The sequence below is a fragment of the Camelina sativa genome, chromosome 1 (assembly GCF_030686135.1).
Source record: "Camelina sativa cultivar CO46 ecotype springtype chromosome 1, ASM3068613v1".
Taxonomy (NCBI): Eukaryota; Viridiplantae; Streptophyta; class Magnoliopsida; order Brassicales; family Brassicaceae; genus Camelina; species Camelina sativa.
The window spans coordinates 3,443,708-3,469,744 of NC_141880.1; the positions used below are offsets into that span (position 1 = coordinate 3,443,708).

Here is a 26,037-nt window from a genome sequence, read left to right on the forward strand (position 1 = left end):
TTTTCGATAGAAATCATCTAAAAATCTTCTCCTTTTCTATTATTTTATCTAGCTATGTAATAAATGTTCAAGTCTAGAACCTATAATCATGACTTGCAAAAAAACTTCATGATATCTCTTATTAGAGTCCAGTGAGCATTTTTAGTTATATACTCATACATAAATTCATTGATTGAAAAAGATGACTACAAGTTAAAACAAACTTTATTAATGTATTAAAATCAGTCTTATGTATAACAAAACTTGATTACTCTGTTAAATTTAATAAAACTTTACTACTTCCATTTATTGTTTCTCAATTCTAGGTTGGTTCATTGTTCATCAGTGTACCATATCAATTCAATTCTCCTATTAATCTTACAATGGCGGAGTAAGTCCCACAACAACCGCTTACAACGCCAACGATTATGATGAAAATGCACAATCCAATCTGTAAAAAAACCAAATAATTTACGGGAAAAATTAATGTAATTGTCATGTGAAAATCATATACTGAATCAAAACAATAACCACTTTATGACATAAATAAAACAAATTAATATATATCTTACTTGTGTCTGACTCAATCTACTCTTCAAGATACTGAGATAACAAAGACATGGAAGGATAAAAGCCTGCATGATAAACAAAATATAATCCTTTTTAATTTGCCTAAAAGAACTGAAAAGCTAAAAATCTGATAATGTGTTTATTTGTAAAAACAGTTTTTTGATTTGGATAAATTTTGCATTCAATTCAAACAAAAAATAAAGCTCTCATGAAATATTATGTAGCGTTTTGTTTAATCTTTATCAAATACATATTATCCCAATATCGTTGTCATATGAATCGATGATAGGAGACTTACGACAAGCATTGCAAGGAATGATCCCATCAAAGCCCCCATGATCGCTGCAAAGATTTTAGAACAAACGAAGATAAATATTGTTTCTTTTTAAAACAATTTGTAAATAGTTTCATGCAAAAAGATGTTAGGGCATTTACCAAAGAATGGGAGTGTAAGTGCGACGACCAAAGTTGAGAGAACTAAAATTGTTCTTAGAAAAATAGATACTCCGTAGGATCTCATCTTACGTGACGACGGCATAAGTTCTTCTAAGCTTAGCACGATCGGTGTTATAGATAACGCGTATTTGGTCATCGGTGTTATTACCTAATTAAATTGAGTAGAAAAAGAAGCAATCATATTTTTAATTAGTAATTATACATAGAGACAAACATGTTTATAGAGTTTTAAAGTTATATATCTCACCGCTAACCACACTGCGATCTTGGATGACGTGAACTGTTGTGGCATGTTTAGTGTAAACTGCGATTGAATGGCCTCACCAAACATACTGTAGCCACAAATCGCTACGACTATGTACAAGAACACGCAGAAACCAAAACTGCGAAAGCAGAAACGAGAATTGATTTTTTTTTGACTTAACATCATTTTAGGTCCATTATAAGTAACCTTAAGCAAAAGAGTTGTTTTTTTTTTTACCTAATGACTACCACCAAAGGAAACTTGGATGGTTCTTTCATGGAAGAGTAAATGTTTGGGAAAACCGCGTGACCGCTGAACCCAAACCCGTAAATCCCAATTGCAACGGGTATGTTAGCGAGATCAAGAGCTTGCCCACCCGGGCGAAACCCAACTTCATCAACCGTCCCGACCCAGAAGAGACAAAGAGCCATCATGATCGAAGAGAAGACCCCTCCGGCTAAGAGAATAATAGATCGAACACATGAATTAATCCCCCAGCTATTTCGTAAGGCTTTATGATCATTAATTTATATAAAAAAAATATATGAAACCTGAGAGATAGGAGAGTAAGCTAAGGTCTCTGAGCCAAACTGTGGGAAGAACAATAAGAGTAGCTGATATGGCAAATATCTGAGAAGAATCTAAAGATAGTCCAACGATGTTTAGTGACATGTTGGGGAAAATTCTCGACAAGTTATCGCTCATCATGATTATATACTCCACACAACCTGCGTATAGCTCCATATACAATAGTATCTGCAAATCTCAAGAACCCTAATCTTAGTTTGGAGATGTTTTTTAAAGTGTATATGTAAATGATTTACATAAAACTCACGGAGATGATGACACGGCCGGTGAATCCAAAGGCAGCTTGACCAATGTCCGGGTAGGTATGGAGGCCAGGTGAGCTTTCAAGACATCGTTTGAGGAGAATACAGGTGTAGCAAGTGATGATACCGAAGAAGAAGAGTATAAAAATCCCAAGCCATCCTCCTTCTTTCACCCCGTAAGGCATCGTGAGTAGACCTACTCCACATAGGATATTGATTGCTGCACAAAAAGAGGTTCAACTTAGAGCGACAGATTAAAACTCATGTTTGTAATCATGATACAATCTATTAAACGTTTGAGTCTAATCCCTAAAGTGTTGTGGTTACCAATTGCCATTATCATGCCCTGTCCAAAAGTTATGAACTCATATGTGTGAAAGACTTTTGAGACAGAACCAATACAGAGACAACGTCTTAATTACCGTTGAGAACAGATTGAGGAAACGAGCAGAGATCTGGTTTTGCGTAGGAGAGATCTGTGATGGATAACTTGAGCTGAGATGAAAGGAATGATTTGACGACTGAGTCATCATCGTCTTTCTGGGTGAGAAGCGGTTGTTTGCTTGTTGAAGAAGCAAAAGAATTTAGAACAGAGTTTTGTCGTCTCTTGTATAAGGAGGCGATAGAGCTGGTGAATGATGTCTGAGAATCTCTCCGATGAATGAAGCTGATCGTAGGAGGTGTAGCTCCGGTCAAGACATCCACAGATTGTCTGAATTTTCCACAAAAAGGAATAATCTTTATTACTACAAAGTGCAAATTAACCCTTCACAAGCATTCTTTTAGATATGAAAAAAAGCAGAGGATTTTGATATTACCGATAACTCCGAGGCCATGGAGCCGAATCGTTCTGGGATAATGAAGAAGATGAACTGGAATCATCGTCTTCGTCATTGCAGGAAACGTCGACTTGGCATTCCTCGTCATCTGTCTGATACAGTATGTCCCTTTCTTGCTCCTCAAACTTCATCTTCTTTGTGCGGGAATGAAAGAGTGAACACAGCAGCAAAATGTAGAGTAGAAGAAAGATACAGGAGATTAAGTTGTGCGTTTAACTTGTTGTCACGTCGGACTTTGCATTAATGATTAATCCATTATACAAAGCTCCAAATTAGTTTTTTTTAGTCGTTTTATATTTCTAGTGGAAGTAACGTTCACATGTCACAAACCTTAAAAGTCAAAGGTAACATGTGTGAGATGGATTTGTTGTAATTTAATAATGAGTATATATTCTATATAACTATAGATTCAATTAAATGTGTCCAAAAAAATAATTAAAAAATAACTATAGATTCAAAAAGAATTTATTCGGAAGATTTTGTGAAATTTATCATATTTTTGATTTTAGAAGATTTTGAGTGAGTTTTTAAAATACCTTGTAGATTTGTTATTATTTTCTATTTCTCTAAAAAAGAATTGTTTGTGATTTTGGTGAGATTTTGTGAGATTTTATTAATAATATTGGGTGATTTTAAGAGATTAAAAGTTGTTCATAACTTGTTAAACACAAATGTCACCCTCTTCCTATAGTCAGTGGTCAAAACTTGATTTCTTTTAACAATAAAAATTGATTTTTTTTTTTTTGAAAGAATGTAAAATTGTATTCAACCAAAAAAACGTTTTTACAATGAATGCTTCATCGTTTGAAAATAATAGCCAAATAAGATTAAAATATCATATAATTTATCATAATTTAAGTGGGAGTGGAGGATCGAGCGTAAGTTCTTGTGGAGAACCAGAGTTGCAGGCCTTCATCGTAGCGGTGATCGTGTAACCCAAAGATTGAGCTGTGACGATTACGTACGATTTTTTCAAGGAGCTTGATAAGTCGAGCTTGCGGGGAATGGTCCTCGCCATGTCGCCTAGCATTCCTCTCCCGCCACAGATGATAAGCAATTGCCTGGAAGACATACTTGAGGATGAAACGTGGAAGAGAGGGTAGAGCTGAGGAGGTAAGCAGTGGGATCAAAGAACTCCAATCCGTTGAGTAGTGAGTCAATAACAGAGATTGTGTGAGGTCTTTCCAAATAGCCGCAGAGTAAGGGCAAGAGAAAAAAAGATGATCACTTGTCTCTTCTGCGCCAGAACAGAGGACACATGTTGTATGTTGCCCCAAGGACCAGTGTTTTATGCGATCGCCAGTATCTAACCGGTTATGAATTGCAAGCCAGAGCATAAATGAATACTTGGGGGTGGAATATGAATACCAAACTCCTTTGTACCAGTCAGCCCTGACGTGTGATCCGCGAACATTATGCCAAGTGTGTCTAGAGGAGAAGGTCTTGAAGAACCGATCTCCTTGAGATCACCATAATGGGGTATCTGCAGTATTTTGTTGTCGCGTTGGGCGGCGACGAAGAGCCTGAAGGGAATTTTCGATGTCATTTAAGACAGGAAGCCGATGGTGTCGAGACCTATGTGTGCTCATGGCCTCCTGAACTGTTGCCTCTTGCATAATCCCCAGGTCTACAAACCCTCTCGAGCCCAATATGTCAAATAAACAGCCCAATGGTGACCAGACATCATACCAGAAGGATGTTGAAGCTCCATTATTAACCTCCACCTTATACAAAGTTTTTGCCACTTCCCGGTATTTGAGAAGTTTCTTCCACATCCAGGATCCGACCGTTGAACCAACATTTACCAACCAGAAAGATTCCTTTGGTATGAGATATGTCCAAATCCATTTCACCGAGAGAGTGTCTTGTTTTGAGAGAATCTTCCAGATTAAATTTAAGCAACTGACCTTATTAGCATCAACTAGGGATTTCAGACCCAAACCTCCCTTTTGCTTCGGTTTGCAAATATCTGTGCAAGCTATCTTTGCCTTCTTGTGATTGAGATCCGGTCCTGACCACAAGAACGTTGCACATAATTTCTCAATTTCTCGGAGACACCTTGCTGGTAAGCGATAAGCTGATAACCAAAAGTTTGTTACACTCATAAGAACAGAGAAAATGAGAGTGAGACGACCAGCATAGGAGAGTGATCGAGCAGTCCATGAACTAATTTTTTTCTGAACTTTGTCCAAGAGTGGAGCATAGTCAGTTGCAGTCATTCGCTTGGTAAGTAGCGGGAGGCCTAAATATCGGACAGGTAAGTTCCCTGTTGCAAACGGAAAACTTGCGGAGATTTGATCACGTTGTTGGTTCATCATTCCGGCTAGGTAGAGGGTGGACTTTTCCAAACTGATGCGTAGCCCCGACTGACCTGCAAACTCCTGAAAAATCTCTATGATCCCCTCAATCGACCGCTGTTGACCATCCACAAAAACCATCAAGTCATCCGCAAAACAGAGGTGGGTGAGACCTATGTTCTTGCACTTAGGATGATAGCCAATACGCTCACTCACTGCGGCTATATCAATCAGGTGGGATAAGACGTTCATACAGATAACGAACAGGTATGGAGAGAGGGCACAACCTTGCCGCAGTCCACGAGAACTATCGAAAAAACCTGCCAATTCACCATTCACTTGAACAGATAAGGTAGCTGTCAAAATGCAGAGCCGAATCCAGTGAATAAACTGATCTGGAAAGTGCAGAGCCTCTAGATTGTTCAACAAGAAACCCCATTGGACCGAATCGAAAGCCTTTGAAATATCTATTTTCATCGTGCAGCGAGATGTTATAGAGTCCTTATGATAGTCCTTAACAACCTCTGTTGCCAACAATACATTATCCATCAGCAAACGCTCTTTGACAAATGCAGATTGATTCTGTGAAATAACCCGCGGGAGCAGACTCTTAAGACGGTTGGCCAATAACTTAGAGATCACCTTATACAACACATTGCAGCAGGAAATTGGTCTGTAGTCTCTCATTTCGGTAGCATCGTCTTTCTTTGGTATAAGTGCAAGAATAGTAGTGTTTACACCCTTAGAGAGAAAACCTTTAAGAAAGAAAGACTGCACCGCTGCAATCACATCAGAGCCAATGATCGACCAAGAAGCTTTGAAGAACTCACTAGTATATCCATCGGGCCCCGGTGATTTATAACTTGGCACCGCAAAAACAATCTGTTGGATCTCATCAGCAGTAACCGGCTTGGTAAGCATCACTTGATCATCCTCCTGGCACCGGAAGGGTATGAGGTTTTGTAGGTCCTCCACTGACAGTCCCACAAAGTCAGTAGGTTGTTGATTAAGAAAACCTTTGAAGAATCGCTCTGCTTCACCCTTTAGCTCGGCACTAGTTCGCAGTATTTCCCCATTTGGACCACACAGCTCACGAATAGAGTTCTGCATTTTACGGATACTTACCATTTTATGAAAATAGACATTGTTCATATCACCCACAGTCAGCCAATGAAGCTTAGCTTTCTGTTTTAGATAATCTTCCTCGAGCTCAGCAAGGTGACTCCATAGAGAATAAGCATTTGTCTCCTCTTCAACCGCTTGTGGAGTCGGGCTAGCCAGAGTTGCAATTTGCTTTTGACAAAGAGTCTCATGAGCCTCACATGTCCGTTTTGATAGATCACCAAACTTCTCTTTACCCAAAGAACGCAAACTTGATTTTAAGTCTTTTAGCTTCTTGGAGAGGCGATGCATAACAGACGTAGAAGGGAATAGTGGGACCGTGCCATGCCAATGGTTGGAAATAACCTCATGAAATTGTGGAAGTTTAGCCATAGCATTAACGAATTTGAAAGGTCTGCGACCACCCGTTGCAACTGCCTCCAGGACAATGCGACCTCTGGCATGATCAGAACAACCGCCAGCCTCAAAAACACTATAAGAATGTGGAAAGCAATCTCCCCAATGCTCATTAATTAAAACATGATCCAACTTCTTACAAATCAGACCCTCATCTCTCTTGTTGCACCAAGTATATAGTGGACCATGATGTCCTAAATCCGTGAGTGAACAATGTCGCACCACGTCTTGAAAATCACGCATCCCCAACGTATTAAACTGCAGGTGACCATGGTTAGACTGTTCTCCACTCTCCAATATCTCATTAAAATCACCACAAAGCATCCAAGGTTTATTTCGAAACAATGGAGAGTCATGATGACATCGTATCTCATCCCAGAGAATCCTCTTCTCCTCTGAAGAATTTAACGCATAGACAAAGAAGCAAAAGAACTCCTCTGTTCTACCCTCCAACAGAACCGAACATGTAATCACTTGACCACTCTTGAAAACAGGAGTAAGCCTCACAGTATCTCGCCAAAAATGGAAATTTAGAACAAGGTTGTAACATAGGTTGAATTATATATAACGATAAAACTTGCATTATTATTATCAAAGTACTGTAACTCCAAAACTGATCCTTTTATGTCCTCCAAAAGTCTCAATCTAGTCACACAATACTAAAACAAAAAAAATTCTTCATCTTCAACTAGGAATATTAAAACGGGTTTAAAGTTACAGGGTTGGCCCGACTTGTTTTAATATTTTGGACCTCTAACTTTATATTTTTATTAGTAAAATTTTCGAGCTCATTTAGGATCGAGCGTGTAAAATTTCGAGCCCATCACAAGTTGGTCCTGTTCTTTAAACATTTGTTTCAACACGACAACATTTTTTTCTTTCTCAGTTCTTCTCTTCTTTTCTAGCGACAAAAGACGATTAAGACGACTTTCTCGTTCAAGTTTCACAATCTCTTCAAGCTCTGATTGGCTTCAAGTAAGGTTCAATCTATCTTAGATTTTGAGCTCTAATTGACAATTTGATTATGTTTGCAAAATTTGATTGCATTTTGTAATTATGGGTTGTGATTTTGAAGTCTAATTGATAAAGGGAAAGACAGATTGATAGCTCTAATTTGTTTGTCAATTTGATGCAGTATGGATTTGCAGTCATTAGAAAGAATTTCAATTCTAAATGCTGAAAATGATTACATGGAGATGGAAATGAACGAAGAAGGTCAAGCAAGTGTGACTCAGGGACAAGGTCAAGCAAGTATGACTCAGGAACAGAGTCAAGCACCAAGCATGACTCAACTAACACAAACACTTAGGCAACAACCAGCTAGGCCACAACAAATGAAGAGAAATATCATTATTAATTTACTAATAACATCGTCTTCATCAATCCCTTTTAACATTTGGCTTCAACAATCAACATCGTCTGAACTATATAGCACATAAATTTTCTTTAGACTTCGAACACCAAGAGAAAAATACATCAATAGAATAAATTTATATACAATTGATGATAGTTATTAAATATTACTGAGAATTTGTTACAAATGCCCTTTTTGAGATACACTTTAAAAAAAAAAAATTATTATTTTATTAAAAATAAATTATTCTTAAGCAACAATTACATTTAAGTATACAATTTTACAAATTATAAAAATCAATAGTTTTTTTTTGGTGAGGGAGGGGGAGGCTCTTTCAAGCAACAAGAAAAAGAACTACATGCGAACAACATGTGAACACGCTAACCCACCGACATTATACAATACAAGATGTTTAACAACCTCTAGTTGATCAGTATACAAGTGAAAACCTAACGAAAGAGTAAAAGCATAGTTCGCTAACCCATCCGCAAGACGATTAGTCTTCCTATACACATAAGTAATCCGGACTATCCAGTCCCTAGAGAGAAAGTCATAGCACAAACGTAATAGAAAAGACAAAGGATGCGAATCACCAATCCCTTCCTGTAGAAACCCAACGACCATTACCGAATCTATTTCCAGCTCAAGACGTGTAATCTCTCGCTCCCAAGCTATAGATAACCCATAACAGACTCTCCATATCTCTGCTAGTGGTGTCGAACATATACCAATGTTTAACGCAAAGCCCCTATCTAAATACCATCACCATCCCATCAAACACCACTTGCTGAAGCCAAGCCCAGGTTCCATGAGACGCGCCATCAATATTCAGTTTTAACCAACAAGCACTAGGCGATATCCATTTAAAATACTTATGTTTAGATATAATATCTAATTTGCACCAACTAATAAATTGTATTTGGCACATTCCTATTGGTTAAAGTAAAAAGAGGTAAGTTCATCCTGGGGTGAACTCAAGAATTATCTTTTGTCAATTATAATTTAATAATTTTGTTTGCTGTAAAATATATATATATATATATATATATTTAAATAATAATAATTTTGTAAATAAAAAAGGAAAATTCAAAAAACTTGGTTTGAACAGTTTAAGAAGTCTATTAAAGCCCAAAAATGATGAATTAGTTGGGCCTAAGTCTTATACGTTGTTTAATTGTTCATCACAGTGTACCATATCAACTCAATTCTCTTACTAATCTTCCAATGGCGGAATACGTCCCGCAGCAACCGCTTACAATGCCAAAGATTATAATGAAAACGCATATTCCAATCTGCCAAAAGATCAATTAATTTACGAGAAAAATTAAATGTAATTGTCATGTAAAAATCATATACTAATGAAGCAAGGCAAGAACCACTTTATGGCATAAAATAAAAACAAATTAATATATCTCTTACTTGCGTCTTACTCAATTTACCCTTCAAGATACTGAGATAACAAAGACAGGGAATAATAAAAGCCTGCACGATAAACAAATTAAATATGTGAATCCTTTTTAACATGTTTGACATGCCGAAAATAACTGAAAAGCTGAAAATCTGATCATTTGTTTTTTCAAAAGCTCTGATGAAATATGTAGCTTTTTGTTTAATCTTTATCAAATACATACTATCCCTAGATCGTTGTCCTATAAATCGATGACGTGACAGGAGACTTACGACAAGCATTGCAAGGAATGATCCCATCAAAGCCCCCATGATCGCTACAAAGATATTAGAACAAACGAAGATGAATATTGTTTTTTAAAAAGAAAATTTGTAAATCGTTTCGTGGAAAAAGATGTTAGGGTATTTACCAAAAAATGGGAATGTAAGTGCAACGACCAAAGTTGAGAGAGCTAAAATCGTTCTAAGAAACATAGATACTCCGTAGGATCTCTGTGACGACGGCATAAGTTCTTCTAAGCTTAGCACGATCGGTGTTATGGATAATGCGTATTTGGCCATCGGTGTTATTGCCTAATTAATTAAAATGAGTAGAAAAAGAAGCAATCATATATATTTTAGTTAGTAATGCATAGAGACAAACATATTTATAGAGTTTTAAAGTTATATATCTCACCGCTATCCAAACTGCGATCTTGGATGACGTGAACTGTTGTGGCATGTTTAGTGTAAACTCGGATTGAATGGCCTCACCAAACATACTGTAGCCACAAATCGCTACGACTATGTACAAGAATACACAGAAACCAAAACTGCGAAAGCAGAAACGAGAATTGAAAACTTTGACTTAACATCATTTATACGTCCATTATAAGTAACCTTAAAGCGCAGAGTGTTTTTTTACCTAATGACTACGACCAAAGGAAACTTGGATGGTTCTTTCATGGAAGAGTAAATGCTTGGGAAAACCGCGTGACCGCTGAACCCAAACCCGTAAATCCCAATCGCAACGGGTAAGTTAGCGAGATCAAGACCTTGTCCACCCGGACGAAACCCAACTCCATCAACCGTCCCGACCCAGTATAGACAAAGAGCCATCATGATCGAAGAGAAGACCCCTCCGGCTAAGAGAATAATAGATCGAACACATGAATTAAACAATGAACTAGCTAGTCCCCCAGCTATTTCGTAAGGCTCTTATATAGAAATATATATGAAACCTGAGATATAGGAGAGTAAGCTAAGGTCTCTGAGCCAGACTGTCGGAAGAACAATAAGGGTAGTTGATATAGCAAAGATCTGAGAAGAATCTAAAGATAGTCCAATGATGTTTAGTGAAATGTTGGGGAAAATTCTCGACAAGTTATCGCTCATCATGATTATATACTCCACACAACCTGTGTACAACTCCATATACAATAGTATCTGCAAATCTCAAGAACCCTAATCTTAGTTTGGAGATGTTTTTAAAGTGTATATGTAAATGAATTACATATAACTCACGGAGATGATGAGGCGGCCGGTGAATCCAAAGGCAGCTTGACCAATGTCTGGGTAGTTATGGAGGCCAGGTGAGCTTTCAAGACATCGTTTAAGGAGAATACAGGTGTAGCAAGTGATGATACCGAAGAAGAAGAGTATAAAAAGCCCAAGCCATCCTCCTTCTTTCACCCCGTAAGGCATCGTGAGTAGAGCTACTCCACATAGGATATTGATTCCTGCGCAAAAACACATGTTTGTAATCATGATACAGTATTCTCTTAACCGTTTGAGTCTAATCCCTGAAGTGTTGTGGTTACCAATTAATTACCATTTTCATGCCCTGTCCAAAAGTTATGTGTGAAAGACTTTTGAGACAGACCTAATACCGAAACAACGTCTTACCGTTGAGAACAGATTGAGGAAACGAGCAGAGATCTGGTTCTGCGTAGGAGATATCTGTGATGGATAACTTGACCTGAGATGATTTGACTGAGTCATCATCGTCTTTGTGGGAGAGAAGCTGTTGTTTGCTTGTTGAAGAAGCAAAAGAATTTAGAAAAGAGTTTTGTCGTCTCTTGTATAAGGAGGCGATAGAGCTGGTGATTGATGTCTGAGAATCTCTCTGATGAATGAAACTGGTCGTAGTAGGAGGTGTAGCTCCGGTCAAGATATCGACAGATTGTCTGAAATTTTCCCACAAAAAAAAGGAAGGAATAGTCTTTATTACTGCAAACCCCTTGTCCCCTTCACAAGCATTTTTTCTTTAGATATTAAAAAAAAAAAGGCAGAGGATTTTGATTTTACTGATAACTCTGAGGCCATGGAGCCGAATCGTTCTGAGATAATGGAGAATATGAACCGGAATTGTCGTCTTCGTCATTGACTTGGCATTCCTCGTCATCTGTCTGAAACAGTATGTCCCTTTCTTCTTGCTCCTCACGCTTCATCTTCGTTGTGCCGGAAATCTCAAAGAGAGAACAGAGAAGCGATATGAAGACGTATTAGAAGAAAGATAAAGGAAATTTAGTTGTGAGTTTGAATTTTTGCCACGTTGTACTTTGCATTTATGATAATCCATTTTTTTTTTTTCGAGTGGGGAAGTAACGTTCACATCATCACATGTCACAAAGCTCCAAATGTGTGAGATGGATTTTGTCAAGAACAAGAATATCCACCTCTTCTTACCTTAACCAATAGCATAATAAGATTATGCCATGTCATATTCTGTTTTAACATAACAAATTAAGAAAAGAAAATTTCTATATTTTTTTAACGTAGTTGACGTTTATGTCTATCTTGTGATCCGAAACTTGTAGTTTGTCTTGATTTGGTAGCCCTGACTGACTTGTTCTCTTTGAAATCTGATTATCCCACTCCCAGTGATTGAATCAGTTTTTGTTTTCCCCAAAAAACGAATTTTCGATTCTTATGACTCCTATAGTCAAATTGCGGTTATAGTAATCACCACCAGTTCAACAGTTGGGCTAAATTCTAGTTTAGTTCACTACCCAATACTCCAGACAAAACAAGGCAACCGTGCACTCATATACACACCGTACCTGTCGCCAAATACTCAAACAAACTACAAAACACGGCAACAAAACAGAGACTGCAACGGCGATCACCATTTGTCTGAATGCTTAATTGGTTGACGAAGGCGAAGCCAGGGGCTAATCAATGGCAGTTATATTTCCTATGATATTTACCCGCCATTATTAAGTTAAATCTTCAAAAATAACAACAACATCAACACATAAAATTCGTTTTTTGTCTGCCTAGAGAGAACTCGATCACCCGGCTGTAGCCGAAGCAACCATGCAGAAACAGTCTCTTGTAATTTAATAATTTTGTTTGCTGTCAAAAAAGAAAAATATCTATATATATATAAATAATAATAATTTTGTATATATAAAAAAAAGGAAAATTCAGAAAACTTGGTTTGGACGGTTTAATAGCGAGTCTATTAAAGCCCAAGAATGATGAATTAGTTGGGCCGAATTCTAAAATAAAGGCCCAATAAAGTGGAGGACGCGTCATCGTCTTCGCTTTTCTGCTTTTGCCTTTTTTCTCTTCAAAGAGGTCGACGAGGTTTAAGATTTTGTAGAATGTTGTAGTAGCTTCGCGAATGATCTCAGGTCTTTTATAAAACCAAAACCCAGCGATTAGCCGACTCTTGCTCTTTTCCTTATAAATTACAAAGAGACGAACAACAAAAAGTTTGTAATTCTTTCTTCTGTTCTAAGTTCTTTTTACGGTGAAAACATATTTCAATGGCGAAAGACGGACCCAATTGGGACGGGTTACTTAAATGGAGTCTCTCTCACGCCGACGGTACTCGACCCACTCGCCAGTTGAGGTACGGACTTCGTTTTCTAGTTTCTTAGGTTCTGTTTCCTTGTTTGTCCGAGATTAGATTGGGATGCTGGTAGTGGTAGTTAGAGAAATCAGTGAATCTTATTATGACTGTATTCGAATCTGGGTTTGGTTGGTTGGGTAAAATTATTGAATTCTGTAGCTATGTAGGTGGAAAGGCTATCTCTTTTCTCGTTTTCACTATTCTACATGTCCATTGAACTCTGTTGAGCTCTAGTGGATTCACGATTTGGTCATGTCAGCAATACTCATAGTCATAGATATATGTTGTGATTGGTTTTTAATGTTGATTGATTTGTTTGATGAGACAGTGAGGAGGATCGAAAATGGTTTATGGAAGCTATGCAGTCGCAGACTGTAGATGTAGTCAAGCGCATGAAGGAGATTACACTAGTTATGCAAACACCTGAACAAGTTTTGGTGGATAATGGAGTTACACCTGAAGATATCCAAGGTGAGATTCATTTGGCCATAACACATTGTTTAGGTCTTTGTCTTTTGGGGGTTACTAATTGAGTTTTTCTTTTATTATGGTAGATTTGCTGGATGAGTTGCAGGAGCACGTTGAATCGATTGATATGGCTAATGGTAAACCATCTCTTACTTGGAACATGCTTTTTTTTTTTTTTTTTTTTCTGTTGTGGTTGGCACAGTTTGATAATTGCTAATCTTCTACTGTGTAGATCTTCATTCTATTGGAGGCTTGGTTCCTCTTCTCGGGTTCCTTAAAAACTCTCATGCTAATATTCGGGCAAAAGCTGCTGATGTCGTTACTACAATAGTTCAGAACAATCCTAGAAGTCAGGAATTAGTTATGGAAGCGAATGGTTTGGAGTCATTGCTTTCAAACTTCACTTCAGACACAGATATTCATGCTCGAACCCAAGCTCTTGGCGCGATATCAGGTAAGCCAGCTTGTACTATTTTACAGTACAAATTGAGATTAGCAAAACCTTTTTTGATTTGGTTTATGATATACTAAAGGTATACCTTTTCATTTAGCTTTGATTCGCCATAACAAACCCGGAGTCACTGCTTTCAAGCTTGCCAATGGCTATGCTGGTCTAAGAGAAGCCTTGGCGTCTGATAGTGTGAGATTTCAAAGGTAATCCACCCAAATACTCTTACTCCTTTACGGTCTATGTAGATTTCAAAACCTTTGAAGATTCTTGAATTGTTGCTTATTATTTCTTTACTTTATTCCAAATTCTCCAGGAAAGCCTTAAACTTGTTGCAATACCTACTGCAAGAAGATGATTCAGACCGCAGTATTGCCACTGGACTTGGATTTCCCCGAGTGATGATGCATCTCGCGTCTAGTGATGACTCTGAGACGAGGGAAGCAGCTCTCCGCGGACTGCTTGAGCTTGCAAGAGAGAAAAACGATGGAAGCGGAGGTAGCAGCGTAGACAAAAGCGATGAGAAACTGCGGCAGGTACTAGAAGAACGTATCAAAGGAATCAGCTTGATGTCACAAGAGGATCTCGAAACAGTTAAAGAAGAGAGACAGCTCGTGGATTCACTGTGGAGCATTTGCTACAATGAACCTTCTTCTCTGAGAGAGAAAGGGCTTCTTGTTCTCCCCGGTGAAGACGCATTGCCTCCTGATGTCGCAAGCAAGATCTTTGAGCCTCCTCTGAGAGCTTCTGCAGCAAATCGTAATGCCACCGAGAAGAAAGAGGAACCTCTTAAATTACTTGGACCATAGGTGACAACAACTTGAAGCTTTAAAGTTTATATACACTTTTCCCCTTGTTTTTATGTAACTTTCTAAATTTTCAGAAAATATTTGGTTTGTACTTCTGATAGATACCGTTGTCATTATTCAAAAATGTCACTGCGTGTTCTTTACTGTTTAACAATAACCGACACGGACCAGATCCAAGTGACCGGTTTAAGTTGATAATTTTTTGAAATTGAGCTGAACCGAAGTACAAAATCAAATTATATTGCAGTTATCCCTTACAAAAAAAGAGCACACGAACTTAACTGTCACATATCTGAGCTCAACACGTCTCTCAGCTTCGCCTTCTCCGCCGTCGCCGTCGTCGCGACTAGAACCGGTATAATTACATGTATATATATATGTAATTATGGTGAACCTATATACCATTGAACCCTAATTCTTTCCACTTCCTCGCACGGTCCTGTTTATTCCCCCAAAAATCTGATCTTCCTCATTATTGAGCAATTTTACTGGAAGCTGTTGTTTCGAATCGGTTCAAGCCTCGACTCCTTGAGTTCTGGATCGATATTAGTAGCTAAGTTGGGAGATTTTGTAGTTACGGAGTTATGGTGTGGTGTAACCATTGTGGGAAGAATGTTCCCGGAACTCGCCCCTACGATGGTGCATTGTAAGTGTTTTGATTATTCTTCACTGCTGTTCTATCTTATTAGGAGCTCAGTTTCTGTTTGGATTTTTGGTTTCCAAGCTTCGAATTATGAATTTCATATGTTTTAATTTTGCAGGGCTTGTAACTTATGCGGGAGGATTTTGGAGAATTTCAATTTTTCTACTGAAGTTACATTCGTTAAGAATGCTGCTGGGCAGGTATAAGCAGCACCGCTTTTGTTTCCTTTACCACTTTACAGGCTCCTCTGCTGTAGAACTATAAATGTTTCAATGTTACTTAGGAATGTTCTTGGTGTCTCTCATATGGTTTGCAGATGATTAATAGGTTGTAAAGCTTAGAGGGATAAACTAATTTTTGTTGGAGAATCTTGGAATTATTGTTAAATCTTTGCGTAGATGTTCGGTAGGGGTTGTATGGGACGTTATGAACTTTTCTTTTGGTTGTTTTGGTTTATAGTCCAGTGAGTATATCTAATACACTCTTGGCGGTAAGTTCGATCCTTGCCTCCACTGATATAATTTTTTTCGTTCAGACCGGAACTCTGTTATGAGCATATAATTTATAAGGTCAAAACTACCAGAGTGAAAACAAAAAGAAGCACAAAGTAACCAACTTAATGGGCTACAACAATTCTCTTTAGTTAGCATCCGGAGAGTTACTTGAGAATTATACTGCCTTTGGACTCTTTGAAAAGATTTGGTTCAAGCTTACACATTATTTTTTGTACCTGCAGAGCCAAGCGTCAGGTAACATTGTAAGGAGTGTTCAGAGTGGGGTGTCAGCCTCACGTGAAAGGAGATTAAGAATAGGTATGCCTTTTTTTCATTGTTCGCCTGAATAGTGCAACTGACACTTCTAGTCTACAACTTTTGCTTGTGTTTGAACTAGCAATGCATTTCCCCTTTTATTGTATTTCAAACTTTTCTGTTCTATATTTGCTTAGGTGTACTCACTGTTATGTATTTCCCATCTTTATATTTCCTGCCAAATTTGAGGCCGTGTGACTGTTTCAAAAACATTGCATTGTTAATGCAATCTTTGATCAGTACAGTTTGATCTGACAGACCTTCGTTTTTTTCTGGCAGCTAGAGATGAGTTTAGGAATTTGAGGGATGCCTTGGGAATTGGTGATGAGAGAGATGATGTGATTGACATGGCTGCTCGATTCTTTAGAGTATGTTTGGTTTACTTATCTTCTGAATAGTAATTTGTAAGGACTTCCACCCCCTTTTTAACTCACTTTATCTTCTGAAAATGGCAGTTGAGCAAAATTTCACCAAGGGCCGTAGTACTGAACTAGTACAGGCTTCCTGTATGTACTTGACTTGCAGGTTATTGTCATGGTCTTGTGGTCTCCTGATTTATTTTCCTCGTTAGAATACCATGCTGAATAGTGATGTTTTCTTTGCTATATGTTAACCAAAAACTTTCTTGATTTGTAGGGCAATGAACATTGCGTCTCTTCTCATTGATTTCTCAAGTTACCTTCGAGTTAGCGTGTACGATAAGTTGTTTTTATTTACATACTGTTCAACTTTCTTTTGTAGCCTAATTACATGTTACCTCTACTGCAGCGATTTTCCGTGTCCAAGCAATGTAATGCTGATTTTACTGTTTTGGTCTCATCAAATCTTGTGCAGTTATGAGTTAGGTTCTGTGTACTTGCAACTTTGTGAATTGCTGTACATTGCGGACGGTCAAAATTATGAAAAGCTTGTTGATCCTTCAATTTTCATTCCTCGATTCTCGAACAGTAAGTGTGTCATCCTTTGGCTACCATTCTTTTCTGTATTTGGTTGATGCAGAACATCAGCCAAGAATGAAACAGTAATATTGAATACTTACCCAACCTACTCGTTCCATCATATATTTGCAGGCTTATTGAAAGGAACACAGCATAAAGCTGTTGTAAGAACAGCTACAGCCATTATAGCGAGTATGAAGAGAGATTGGATGCAGGTGTGACTTTGTTATGTTAGGTGATAATTTCCTATGTACTGTTTGTCTTAAAGTTAGTTATATATTGTGTCTTGTATTAATATTAGCTACCTATTGACTTGCAGACCGGCCGGAAACCTAGTGGAATATGTGGAGCAGCACTTTACACTGCTGCTCTTTCTCATGGTATCAAGTGCTCTAAGTCAGATATTGTAAGATATGGTTGGCTTATCAAGAAATAATGTTTTAGATGAGCGGAAAGAGGTTTTAGCCTTCTATTTCACTAATTTATTGCTGTTGGTTTGTTTTCTCAATATTTCAGGTAAACATTGTCCATATATGTGAAGCAACTCTAACCAAACGATTGATTGAGTTTGGCAATACGGAGTCTGGAAATTTAAATGTGAGTTAAGGCTAAGCGTATCTAGCTGTAGAATTATTTGCTACTGGCCATATCATCACACATGATTGATGTTGGGTTAAGTATTTGTACCTGGTTCTGCCGTCATAGTAGTAACAATATTGCATACTCCGCTGCTATTGATTTTTGTCATATGCAATAATGCAACACGGGCTCAATTTGTTTCTGCCTCATATCAGTTGAAGAATTATGTTCATTTTTATAACGTTTGTACATATGTGGCTAGGGTGATGACCTCACAGAAAGAGAAAGGGAAAGAGAAAGGGAGATGCAGAAAAGATTGTTTACCATGAAACCAACGTCAAACAAAGAGGATGTGCTCTGTATGCATCAGGATTGTAAACCTTTTGGTTATGGACTATGTGAGGACTGTTACAAAGATGTAGGTATCCTGTTTAATGCCTGCTTTTCTGCTTTCATGTCCTCTGTTTACATAGTTGCTAATCCTTGACAAATGGCTCCGAAAGTTAACAATCACATGTTTCTTTTCCAAATTTTTAGACAGTTCTTAAATGTTTCTGGTGGACTTGTTGGTGGGTCGGATCCTCCTGCTTTCCAGCGCGCAGAGAAAGAGAGAATGGACAAACTATATGTAAGTTTCGGTGCTCCTTTATTTGATAAAGCACCTGTGTGGGAGCTTGTTCAATTTCGCTTTGGTAGGATCTTATACTAAAGCTCTTTCTTCTGTCGAACTTTACGCAGTCAGAGAGAGGACCAGAGTATTGTAGTGTGAACAAAAGCGAAAAACAGTGTTCTGGTGAGTGCAATTGTTGTCTATCAGATTAAAGAGTTCTCTGCTACTATTTGAGCATTTGAGAATCGTTTTGTGCTGTATCCCAGAGAAAAGTGAAAAAAAATAAAGATTGGGCTGAAGATTATCCTGGTACGTCGGATGAATCAGGCAACTTTTCTGACATCGATGATAAAGAGGTTGGTACTTGTTTTGCTTTCTTGTGTTGTAGTAAATGCTACGTCAAATGTCCAACCTTGAATATGGAACATACAGTTTCACTTGTTATATTTGATCTGTCGGTCATAATATTTTAGTGTTGACCAGGTGGATTGCTATATTAACAACGAGGATGAAAAGCATTATAAGAAGATCGTATGGGAAGCAATGAACAAAGATTATATTGAGGTGATTTCAGAGCCTAGATATATCATCTATCTTCTCTTGGATTTGGTTGTATCAAATATGAGATCAACCACTCATAAGAAACAGAATTATATTGTTTTGTAGGAGCAAGCGGCCAAGGAAGCAGCTCTGAAGGCTGCTAGTGAAGCTTTAAAAGCGAGCCACTCTAACTGCCCAGAACATGCAAGAAAGTTTTACGAAGCTACTATAGCTTCTAAGACACAAAGTAGAAAGTTGACTCGGTTTAAACTTTAAAAAGGTGATGTATTATTCAGCTTTGAATAAAACTTTTTGGAGTTTGTGTGTCTTCCTCTTGCCTGATTTTTCAGTCTTGACTCTTACAGAGACTTACAGCTGTAATCAACGACGACGTCTTGCAAGAACTCTTTGATACATCGGTAAGTTTTAAATTTTGTCTTGGGTAACTCTCATCAATTTTCTCAGGTGTATTTTAGCGCACTATACAACTTACCTTCTTTTCTTTTTTTTTCAGGCAGGTGAGAATCCTTCCAAGAGGTCGAAAACTGAGACAGGCATGGAGAAGAAGAAGGAAGAGAAGAGCAATGAGCCTGAGATTGGTGAAAATGAAGATGAAGATGAAGAGGATGAAGAAGGCTATGTAGAATCATACGACATGAATACAAATCATCCAAAGGGTGAGAAATTTTATGAAGAAGAAGAGGAGGAAGAAGCGGATGGTTATGATTTTGGATTGTATTGATCTATTTTGAGCCTAAGTTTTCGGTGTTCTTGATTGCCGGACTAGTTGATTTTGCGTGAATATAGGAGAACCCCAACATAAGTTATGATTTTTATTGTAGGATCTTTGATTTTGTATTATCTATCAGTAAGTAATCAAGATTTTTGAATAATATATGTAGATTCATAAACTAAATGGTAAATGGAGGCAAAAAAAAAAAAAAAAATTAACTAAATCAAAATGGATTTAAGTTTATTAATTTTATTATCCTTGTTTTGGTTATTTTTATTAGATAACAATTAACAATCACTAACAGATAACAGTATTTATCTAAGTAATCTTTATCTCACCTATTTTAAGAGCTTTAGTAAATGTATGTAGAAGAGTTGTCGATTTTTATGAAATTTGCCAAAAAAACCTACCAGAAAAGTATATATATTTTTAAAATTAAATATATTGTGTCGGTCCAGACAACATAAATTTTGCTTTGTTCTTTTGGGCCTTTGGGTTATTTTTCAGCCCCATTGAGTCATCTCAAACTGAATCCGACGTTCCAGAGTTAACTGCATCGCATACGTATGTGTTAAATGGGGTCAACGGATAAGCTACGAGTGCCGTTTGAAGTTCAAACTTCCGTTTCTGAGGTTAACTCTCTACCGTTAACGTCCGTTAATACCTTTTAGCCTTTTCCAACTTTTCCACTTTCCAAATAAATTACGTATGACGGCGTTATTACAATTTAGCTCGGTTTGGTTTGGTTGACTAGTCCGTTGGTAATGATATGATCAAAATAATGTCTAGTTAATTGAAATAAACCGGAGCCGGTACAGAGAGAATAGGTTACATAAGGTAAAAAGAACGGCAAGTAACGGTGTGACGTCAGCTGAAGAAGTATTCGTTATAATAGCCAGAGCTAATTTAACCCCTTTTTATTTTTTTATGTAATATTTTTATTTTTTCTTTGTTTCGATCAAGTCTTCTCTCTCTCTCTCTCTCTCTCTCTCTCTCTCTCTCTCTCTCTCTCTTTCTCTCTGGTTCAACGGGCAAAGTATTTTTCGAATAAAGTTTTGGTTTTTTTAACGTTCCTTTCTCACCTTCTTCCTCTTCTGGTGGCGAATTCGTATATCTGTATATCTCGATGAGCTGCAGTTTGAATCCAGCGGCTACTTGTCCAGATGAGGTTAGTTTTTTGTGTATAACGAATCTGACTTTTTTTTTATTTAAGGGTTTTGTTCTTCTGATCAGATTGTAGTGAAATTGAGTTTATGGTTGTTTGGCTCTGATTCTTAAACGAATCCCCACTTTCTTGAATATAGGGCTTTTTCTTTAATTGATTTATGTGATTGGAATTGTTATAATAAACCCTAGATTTTTTTTTTTGTGTTATGGTTGGTGGTTTGCTGAATTACTGATTTGTGAGATGTGGGTTCTGTTTGCTTTGTGTTTTACGAATTACGATGATGGGTTTGTTATTATTCTAGGGTTTTCTCTGATAATTCTTATCAAATTCTTGATTTTTTTTACAGATGGATCTTCAGGAAGAAACAGGTGAAGTGAAAATTGAGGATAAGTGTGTAGAAAATAAGCAGTCAACACCTGCTTCGTGCTCTTCTGTATCTGAAGGCAGTGCAGGTAGTTCCCACAAGTCTCCTCCTACTGTTGCAAGTCCTGCCACAGCATCACCAGCTCATAGGTACCTCGGGTTAGTTCTTCTTCTTTTTCTGTATATCTTGAGTCGAAATGGCTTTTTGAAGTATCTCTACAGCACTCGTTTGCCAATTTAAAATACATTAACTCCTTTGTTAAACTGGTGTTTGTAATGCTTACTTTCTTCTATAGGAGATTGATGTTGATAAATTTTGCTATGCAGGAGGACGAGCGGCCCTATAAGGCGAGCGAAAGGCGGGTGGACTCCTGAAGAGGTTAGTATTTGACTAGTGATTGCTTTGACCTATATTAATTGTGGGTCGCTAGTTCGAAAATCAAGATGAGAGTTTGTCTTACTTCATAATGCAGGATGAGACATTGAGACAGGCAGTTGGCACTTTTAAAGGGAAGAGCTGGAAGAAGATTGGTAAATGTCTTATGTCTGTTTGATTCTAGTTCTCGTTACAACATTACAGAGATTTTTGGTTGGAGTCTTGTCTGAAGTTGTAGATATTTCTAGATGCCTACTTGTTTACTGTTCAAACTATTTTCTATCTAGTTTTATGAATTACCCTTGTAGATTAACTTGATCATCTGAGACATTTATGTTTATTTCCAGCCTTTCTCAAAGCAGCTGGTTCTGTGAAGCATTTAGTATTTGTTCTTATTGTTTGGATTGGTTTATTTATTTTTGCAGCGGAGTTTTTCAATGATAGAACTGAAGTGCAATGCCTGCACCGGTGGCAGAAAGTTCTAAATCCGGATCTTGTTAAGGGACCTTGGACACAAGAGGTTCATTCTGTTTCTGAATCAACTAATTGTTTGGCTATCTTTTTAAGTGAAGTACGAAGGCTTAACATTTTCTTGTTTTGCAGGAGGATGAGAAAATCGTTGAACTCGTTGAGAGATACGGGCCTGCGAAATGGTCTGTTATTGCACAGTCTTTACCAGGTCGAATTGGGAAGCAATGTCGAGAAAGGTGATTAATTCATATGAGCCAAGCATTTTTTTTTTCTTATAGTTATTTTGGAAGCTTTAATGTGTTCATATGATTTGTATGCAGGTGGCACAACCATTTGAATCCTGATATTAACAAGGATGCTTGGACCTCAGAGGAAGAAGTAGCTCTCATAAATGCTCATCGAATCTATGGAAACAAGTGGGCTGAAATAGCCAAGGTCTTACCCGGCAGGTATATATTTTTCAATCGAGTAAAAGACTTTAGAAAGCCTAGCTTCTGGTTATAATAAAAAGCTTACTAGAAATTTGATGATGCAGGACTGATAATGCAATAAAGAACCATTGGAATAGTTCGTTGAAAAAGAAGTCAGATTTCTACTTAGTCACTGGTAGGTTACCACCACCACCAACACCAAAGAACGGTGCTCCTGATAGTGTAACTAAACGTTCATCATCTGCTCAGAAAAGGTGTTCTGATTCAGTAACTCAAATCCCATCACGAACTACAGATGTAAAGAACCCTGATGAAGGTGGAAATGGCCAATTAAAATCTTCTGTTCCGCTTGAAGAAATAGGAGCTGCTTCAAGAATGAATGGTGTTAATGAGTATGCTTGTTCTCCTCAGTTTCTTAACCCAGAGCCATTGCCAGAGAATGGTGGAGTTGCAAAGAATGGTTATCGTCTCTACTACAAGCCTCAAACAGAGTATTACGTGGCATCAGAAGTGGATACGCAGCGTATGTATGGGCATGATTGTGGTTGCAGTCCAATCGCATCACCAGTTAGCTTCTTCACTCCACCGCCGTGTAGAAATAAGTACAGTAACGGTTCAACTCCAAGAAGTCCTGAATCTTTCCTGAGAGAAGCTGCCAGAACATACCCAAACACACCTTCCATTTTCAGGAAAAGACGACCCAGGGTTGTTGTTCCGGATGACAACACTGCCGCGAAAACAGATGAAGCTAAAGAGGTTGATCAAAAGGTGAACAATGGTAAAGATAGTTCAGAGAGCCCTGACAGTGAAGAGATTCAAAACAATGGATCAAATGCTTACAATTTATCTCCTCCGTACCGGATAAGATCGAAAAGGACAGCAGTTTTCAAATCAAGACAGCTTGAGTTTATATCTGCAGAGGAAGAGAAGGGTGATGTTGAAACCAAATCAGCTGAGCAAGATATGTTGATTGATTGAGACTCTCTCAACCCCCTAGGCTAGGCTAAACAGACTTATTACACGCTTTGGTTTTTTTATAAAAATTTTATATATTTTTGGGATAATGTTTAAAGCTGTGATTAATCCAAAGAATAATTTGCAACTCCTCAAATGAGTTCGGTTTTTATTTGTTATTCAAAAAGGAAATACAAAAAAAAAAAAGGGGGAATATAAAAGAAACAGAGCCAAGTACATATATATGTACTTTATTAATGTGAGTAATACCTTCAACAGCCGCCATGAATGGAGAAGAGCCAAAGACGACGACGACGTATGATGCTGTGAACCATTTAGTACTGTTCTTAATTGTTTGGATTGGTGTATTTATTTTTGCAGCGGAGTTTTTCCAGGATAGAACTGAAGTTCAATGCCTGCACCGGTGGCAGAAAAATTAACTAATGTGTTTGCCTATCTTTTTAAGTAAGTACGAAGGCTTAATAATTTCTTGTTTTGCGAAATGGTCTGTTATTGCACAGTCTTTACCAGGTCGAATTGGGAAGCAATGTCGAGAAAGGTGATTAATTCATATAAGCCAAGCATTTTTTTTTTCTTATTAGTTATTTTGGAAGCTTCAATGTGTTTTGATTTACATGCAGGTGGCACAACCATTTGAATCCTGATATTAACAAGGATGCTTGGACTTCAGAGGAAGAAGTAGCTCTCATGAAACCTCATCGAATCTATGGAAACAAGTAGGCTGAAATAGCCAAGGTCTTACCCGGCAGGTACTTTGCTCTGTTTCTTTATTTTCCTTTTCTTGTTATATATTTTTGGATTAATGTGAAAAAGCTGTGATTAATCCAAAGAATAATTTGCTACTCCTCACATGAGTTCGGTTTTTTTATTGGTTATTCAAAAAGGAAATACAAAAAAAAAAAAAGGGAATAAAAGAAACAGAGCAAAGTGCATAATAATATTGAATCTCTCTATTGAGAACACCTTCCACAGAGCCGCCATGAATAAAGAAGAGCCACGAAGACGACGACGGATGACAATTCTGATGCTTCCTAATGATTTGGTATATAACTGCTTAGCCCGCGTCTCAAGATTGCATTACCCAACTCTTTCTTTAGTCTCCAAGAGATTGCGCCCTCTCCTTGCTTCATCTGAACTTTATCAGACCCGAACCCTTCTAAACCGCACGGAGAGTTGTCTTTATGTGTGTTTACGGCTATGTACCGGCTCTCAGCCACTACGTTGGTTCACGCTCTGTCGGGGACCATCTAACTCCAAAAAGTTTTTGGTCCCGATTTTATCTCCTAGTTCTCCATCTGCATTGTGGTCGAATGCTTGTAATGGTTGGTCCTAACATCTACGCTATTGGAGGGTTAGTGAATAAGAATGCTTCGTCTAGCGTCACGGTCATGGATTGTCGTTCTCACACATGGCGTGAGGCAGCACCTATACGTGTGCCCCGTGTGTTCCAATCTTCTTGCGTCCTTGATGGAAAAATATATGTAACAGGAGGCTGCGAAAATCTGGATTTAACGAACTGGATGGAGGTTTTTGATACGATGGCCCAAACTTGGGAGTTTTTGCAGATCCCTAGCGAGGAGATATTTGGAGGTTCTGAATACAATAGCATCGAATATGAAGGAACTATCTATGTGAGGTCTGAGGACAAGGATGTGACTTACAAGCTTCATAAAGGCAGATGGAGAACCGCAGACTTAGCGATAAATAGTGGATGGGCTCGATCATCATCTCATTGTGTGATAGAAAACGTGTTCTACCGCTCTGCTGGTAAAACGATCGAGTGGTATGATTCGAAAGAAAGATTATGGAAAATTTTGAAAGGTTTGGAAAAATTACATAGGTTAACTCGTTTTGTTCATCTTAACTTGGTGAATTATGGTGGGAAAATGGCAGTTGTGTGGTCATAGTATGTGGTGGCTAGGAAAGAAACAAGGATTTGGTGTGCGGAAATTGTGATTGAAAAACGCCAAAAGAGAGAGATTTGGGGAATGCTGGAGTGGGTTGACATTGTACTGTCCATTGAGTCATATGGTTTAGTGCATGTTCTTGCTACTACCATTTGATGAACATTGAGTCATGATGTAAGGGATAAAATATCACTTTGTTTTGATCTTGAAAAGAACATTTAAAAAGGTAAAATAAAGCATTCCAAAGTACTTGTTTCGAATAAACTGAATGGAAAAAAGTTAGTATATCTTATATAATATGAGAAGATTTTTCTCAACTTCTTCTAATAATAACATGACATCTGACTTCTTATATATCTGACACATGTCCTCATTTTAAACTTATATAATATGAGAAGGTTTTTCTCAACTTCTTCTAATAACATGACATCTCGCTT

At 37.8% G+C, this 26,037-nt stretch overlaps 5 protein-coding genes and 2 pseudogenes across 7 annotated transcripts; 4 read left to right on the forward strand and 3 right to left on the reverse strand.

Moving 5' to 3' along the window:
- Nucleotides 1-186: 186 nt before the first annotated feature.
- Nucleotides 187-3,657, reverse strand: LOC104751507 (amino acid transporter AVT1G-like). The gene is made up of 10 exons (XM_010473494.2): nucleotides 2,898-3,657; nucleotides 2,502-2,791; nucleotides 2,085-2,299; nucleotides 1,801-2,005; nucleotides 1,487-1,706; nucleotides 1,253-1,388; nucleotides 985-1,153; nucleotides 848-891; nucleotides 552-614; nucleotides 187-430 (listed from the first exon to the last, which is right to left on the reverse strand). The coding sequence occupies exons 1-10, from the start codon at nucleotides 3,047-3,049 to the stop codon at nucleotides 335-337; spliced, it is 1,590 nt and encodes a 529-aa protein (XP_010471796.2). The 5' UTR covers nucleotides 3,050-3,657; the 3' UTR covers nucleotides 187-334.
- A 115-nt stretch (nucleotides 3,658-3,772) lies between these two features.
- Nucleotides 3,773-4,332, reverse strand: LOC147949507 (uncharacterized). The gene is made up of 2 exons (XM_087463634.1): nucleotides 4,266-4,332; nucleotides 3,773-4,155 (listed from the first exon to the last, which is right to left on the reverse strand). The coding sequence occupies exons 1-2, from the start codon at nucleotides 4,330-4,332 to the stop codon at nucleotides 3,773-3,775; spliced, it is 450 nt and encodes a 149-aa protein (XP_087319760.1).
- Nucleotides 4,333-9,150: 4,818 nt separating this feature from the next.
- On the reverse strand, nucleotides 9,151-12,073 carry LOC104751426 (amino acid transporter AVT1G). The gene is made up of 10 exons (XM_087479414.1): nucleotides 11,781-12,073; nucleotides 11,379-11,659; nucleotides 10,998-11,212; nucleotides 10,715-10,919; nucleotides 10,399-10,618; nucleotides 10,171-10,306; nucleotides 9,905-10,067; nucleotides 9,768-9,811; nucleotides 9,507-9,569; nucleotides 9,151-9,379 (listed from the first exon to the last, which is right to left on the reverse strand). Exons 1-10 carry the CDS (start codon nucleotides 11,921-11,923, stop codon nucleotides 9,284-9,286), a joined length of 1,566 nt encoding a protein of 521 aa, XP_087335540.1. The 5' UTR covers nucleotides 11,924-12,073; the 3' UTR covers nucleotides 9,151-9,283.
- Nucleotides 12,074-13,028: 955 nt separating this feature from the next.
- LOC104751594 (hsp70 nucleotide exchange factor fes1) lies at nucleotides 13,029-15,181 on the forward strand. Its single transcript, XM_010473604.3, has 6 exons — nucleotides 13,029-13,332; nucleotides 13,661-13,803; nucleotides 13,887-13,937; nucleotides 14,033-14,254; nucleotides 14,352-14,454; nucleotides 14,565-15,181. The coding sequence occupies exons 1-6, from the start codon at nucleotides 13,247-13,249 to the stop codon at nucleotides 15,055-15,057; spliced, it is 1,098 nt and encodes a 365-aa protein (XP_010471906.2). The 5' UTR covers nucleotides 13,029-13,246; the 3' UTR covers nucleotides 15,058-15,181.
- Nucleotides 15,182-15,313: 132 nt separating this feature from the next.
- Nucleotides 15,314-20,069, forward strand: LOC104703944 (transcription factor IIIB 60 kDa subunit-like; annotated as a pseudogene). The gene is made up of 18 exons (XR_015575308.1): nucleotides 15,314-15,703; nucleotides 15,819-15,900; nucleotides 16,437-16,512; nucleotides 16,789-16,874; nucleotides 16,955-17,034; nucleotides 17,146-17,202; nucleotides 17,344-17,456; nucleotides 17,580-17,662; nucleotides 17,767-17,853; nucleotides 17,964-18,048; nucleotides 18,311-18,444; nucleotides 18,568-18,658; nucleotides 18,781-18,823; nucleotides 18,905-18,992; nucleotides 19,120-19,200; nucleotides 19,303-19,456; nucleotides 19,495-19,595; nucleotides 19,691-20,069. The product of XR_015575308.1 is annotated as a transcription factor IIIB 60 kDa subunit-like (transcript).
- Nucleotides 20,070-20,822: 753 nt separating this feature from the next.
- LOC104751672 (transcription factor MYB3R-3) lies at nucleotides 20,823-23,823 on the forward strand. Of its 2 annotated transcripts, none has more exons than XM_010473700.2 (8): nucleotides 20,823-21,077; nucleotides 21,424-21,599; nucleotides 21,768-21,819; nucleotides 21,914-21,971; nucleotides 22,242-22,336; nucleotides 22,420-22,523; nucleotides 22,608-22,736; nucleotides 22,823-23,823. In XM_010473700.2, the coding sequence occupies exons 1-8, from the start codon at nucleotides 21,036-21,038 to the stop codon at nucleotides 23,694-23,696; spliced, it is 1,530 nt and encodes a 509-aa protein (XP_010472002.2). In that variant the 5' UTR covers nucleotides 20,823-21,035; the 3' UTR covers nucleotides 23,697-23,823. The 2 variants fall into 2 exon arrangements, with proteins under 2 accessions (XP_010472002.2, XP_010472076.2); XM_010473774.2 differs by having other exon boundaries at nucleotides 20,829-21,077; nucleotides 21,424-21,590.
- A 617-nt stretch (nucleotides 23,824-24,440) lies between these two features.
- Nucleotides 24,441-25,734, forward strand: LOC104703953 (F-box/kelch-repeat protein At4g23580 pseudogene; annotated as a pseudogene).
- Nucleotides 25,735-26,037: the final 303 nt, after the last annotated feature.

Coding starts and splice junctions, on each gene's coding strand:
- LOC104751507 (XM_010473494.2), bottom strand. CDS start 3,049: ATGAAGTTTGAGGAGCAAGAAAGGGACATACTGTATCAGACAGATGAC. Junction 1,707..1,800: donor CTTACTCTCCTATCTCTCAG/GTTTCATATATT, acceptor TTATTCTCTTAG/CCGGAGGGGTCTTCTCTTCG. Junction 431..551: donor GTAGATTGAGTCAGACACAA/GTAAGATATATA, acceptor GTTTTTTTACAG/ATTGGATTGTGCATTTTCAT.
- LOC147949507 (XM_087463634.1), bottom strand. CDS start 4,332: ATGTTCGCGGATCACACGTCAGGGCTGACTGGTACAAAGGAGTTTGGT. Junction 4,156..4,265: donor TATTCATATTCCACCCCCAA/GTATTCATTTAT, acceptor GTTCTGGCGCAG/AAGAGACAAGTGATCATCTT.
- LOC104751426 (XM_087479414.1), bottom strand. CDS start 11,923: ATGAAGCGTGAGGAGCAAGAAGAAAGGGACATACTGTTTCAGACAGAT. Junction 9,812..9,904: donor ACTTACATTCCCATTTTTTG/GTAAATACCCTA, acceptor ATATCTTTGTAG/CGATCATGGGGGCTTTGATG. Junction 9,570..9,767: donor CATTCCTTGCAATGCTTGTC/GTAAGTCTCCTG, acceptor TTTATCGTGCAG/GCTTTTATTATTCCCTGTCT.
- LOC104751594 (XM_010473604.3), top strand. CDS start 13,247: ATGGCGAAAGACGGACCCAATTGGGACGGGTTACTTAAATGGAGTCTC. Junction 13,333..13,660: donor CGACCCACTCGCCAGTTGAG/GTACGGACTTCG, acceptor TTGATGAGACAG/TGAGGAGGATCGAAAATGGT. Junction 14,455..14,564: donor GATAGTGTGAGATTTCAAAG/GTAATCCACCCA, acceptor CAAATTCTCCAG/GAAAGCCTTAAACTTGTTGC.
- LOC104751672 (XM_010473700.2), top strand. CDS start 21,036: ATGAGCTGCAGTTTGAATCCAGCGGCTACTTGTCCAGATGAG. Junction 21,820..21,913: donor GCGGGTGGACTCCTGAAGAG/GTTAGTATTTGA, acceptor TTCATAATGCAG/GATGAGACATTGAGACAGGC. Junction 21,972..22,241: donor GAAGAGCTGGAAGAAGATTG/GTAAATGTCTTA, acceptor TTATTTTTGCAG/CGGAGTTTTTCAATGATAGA.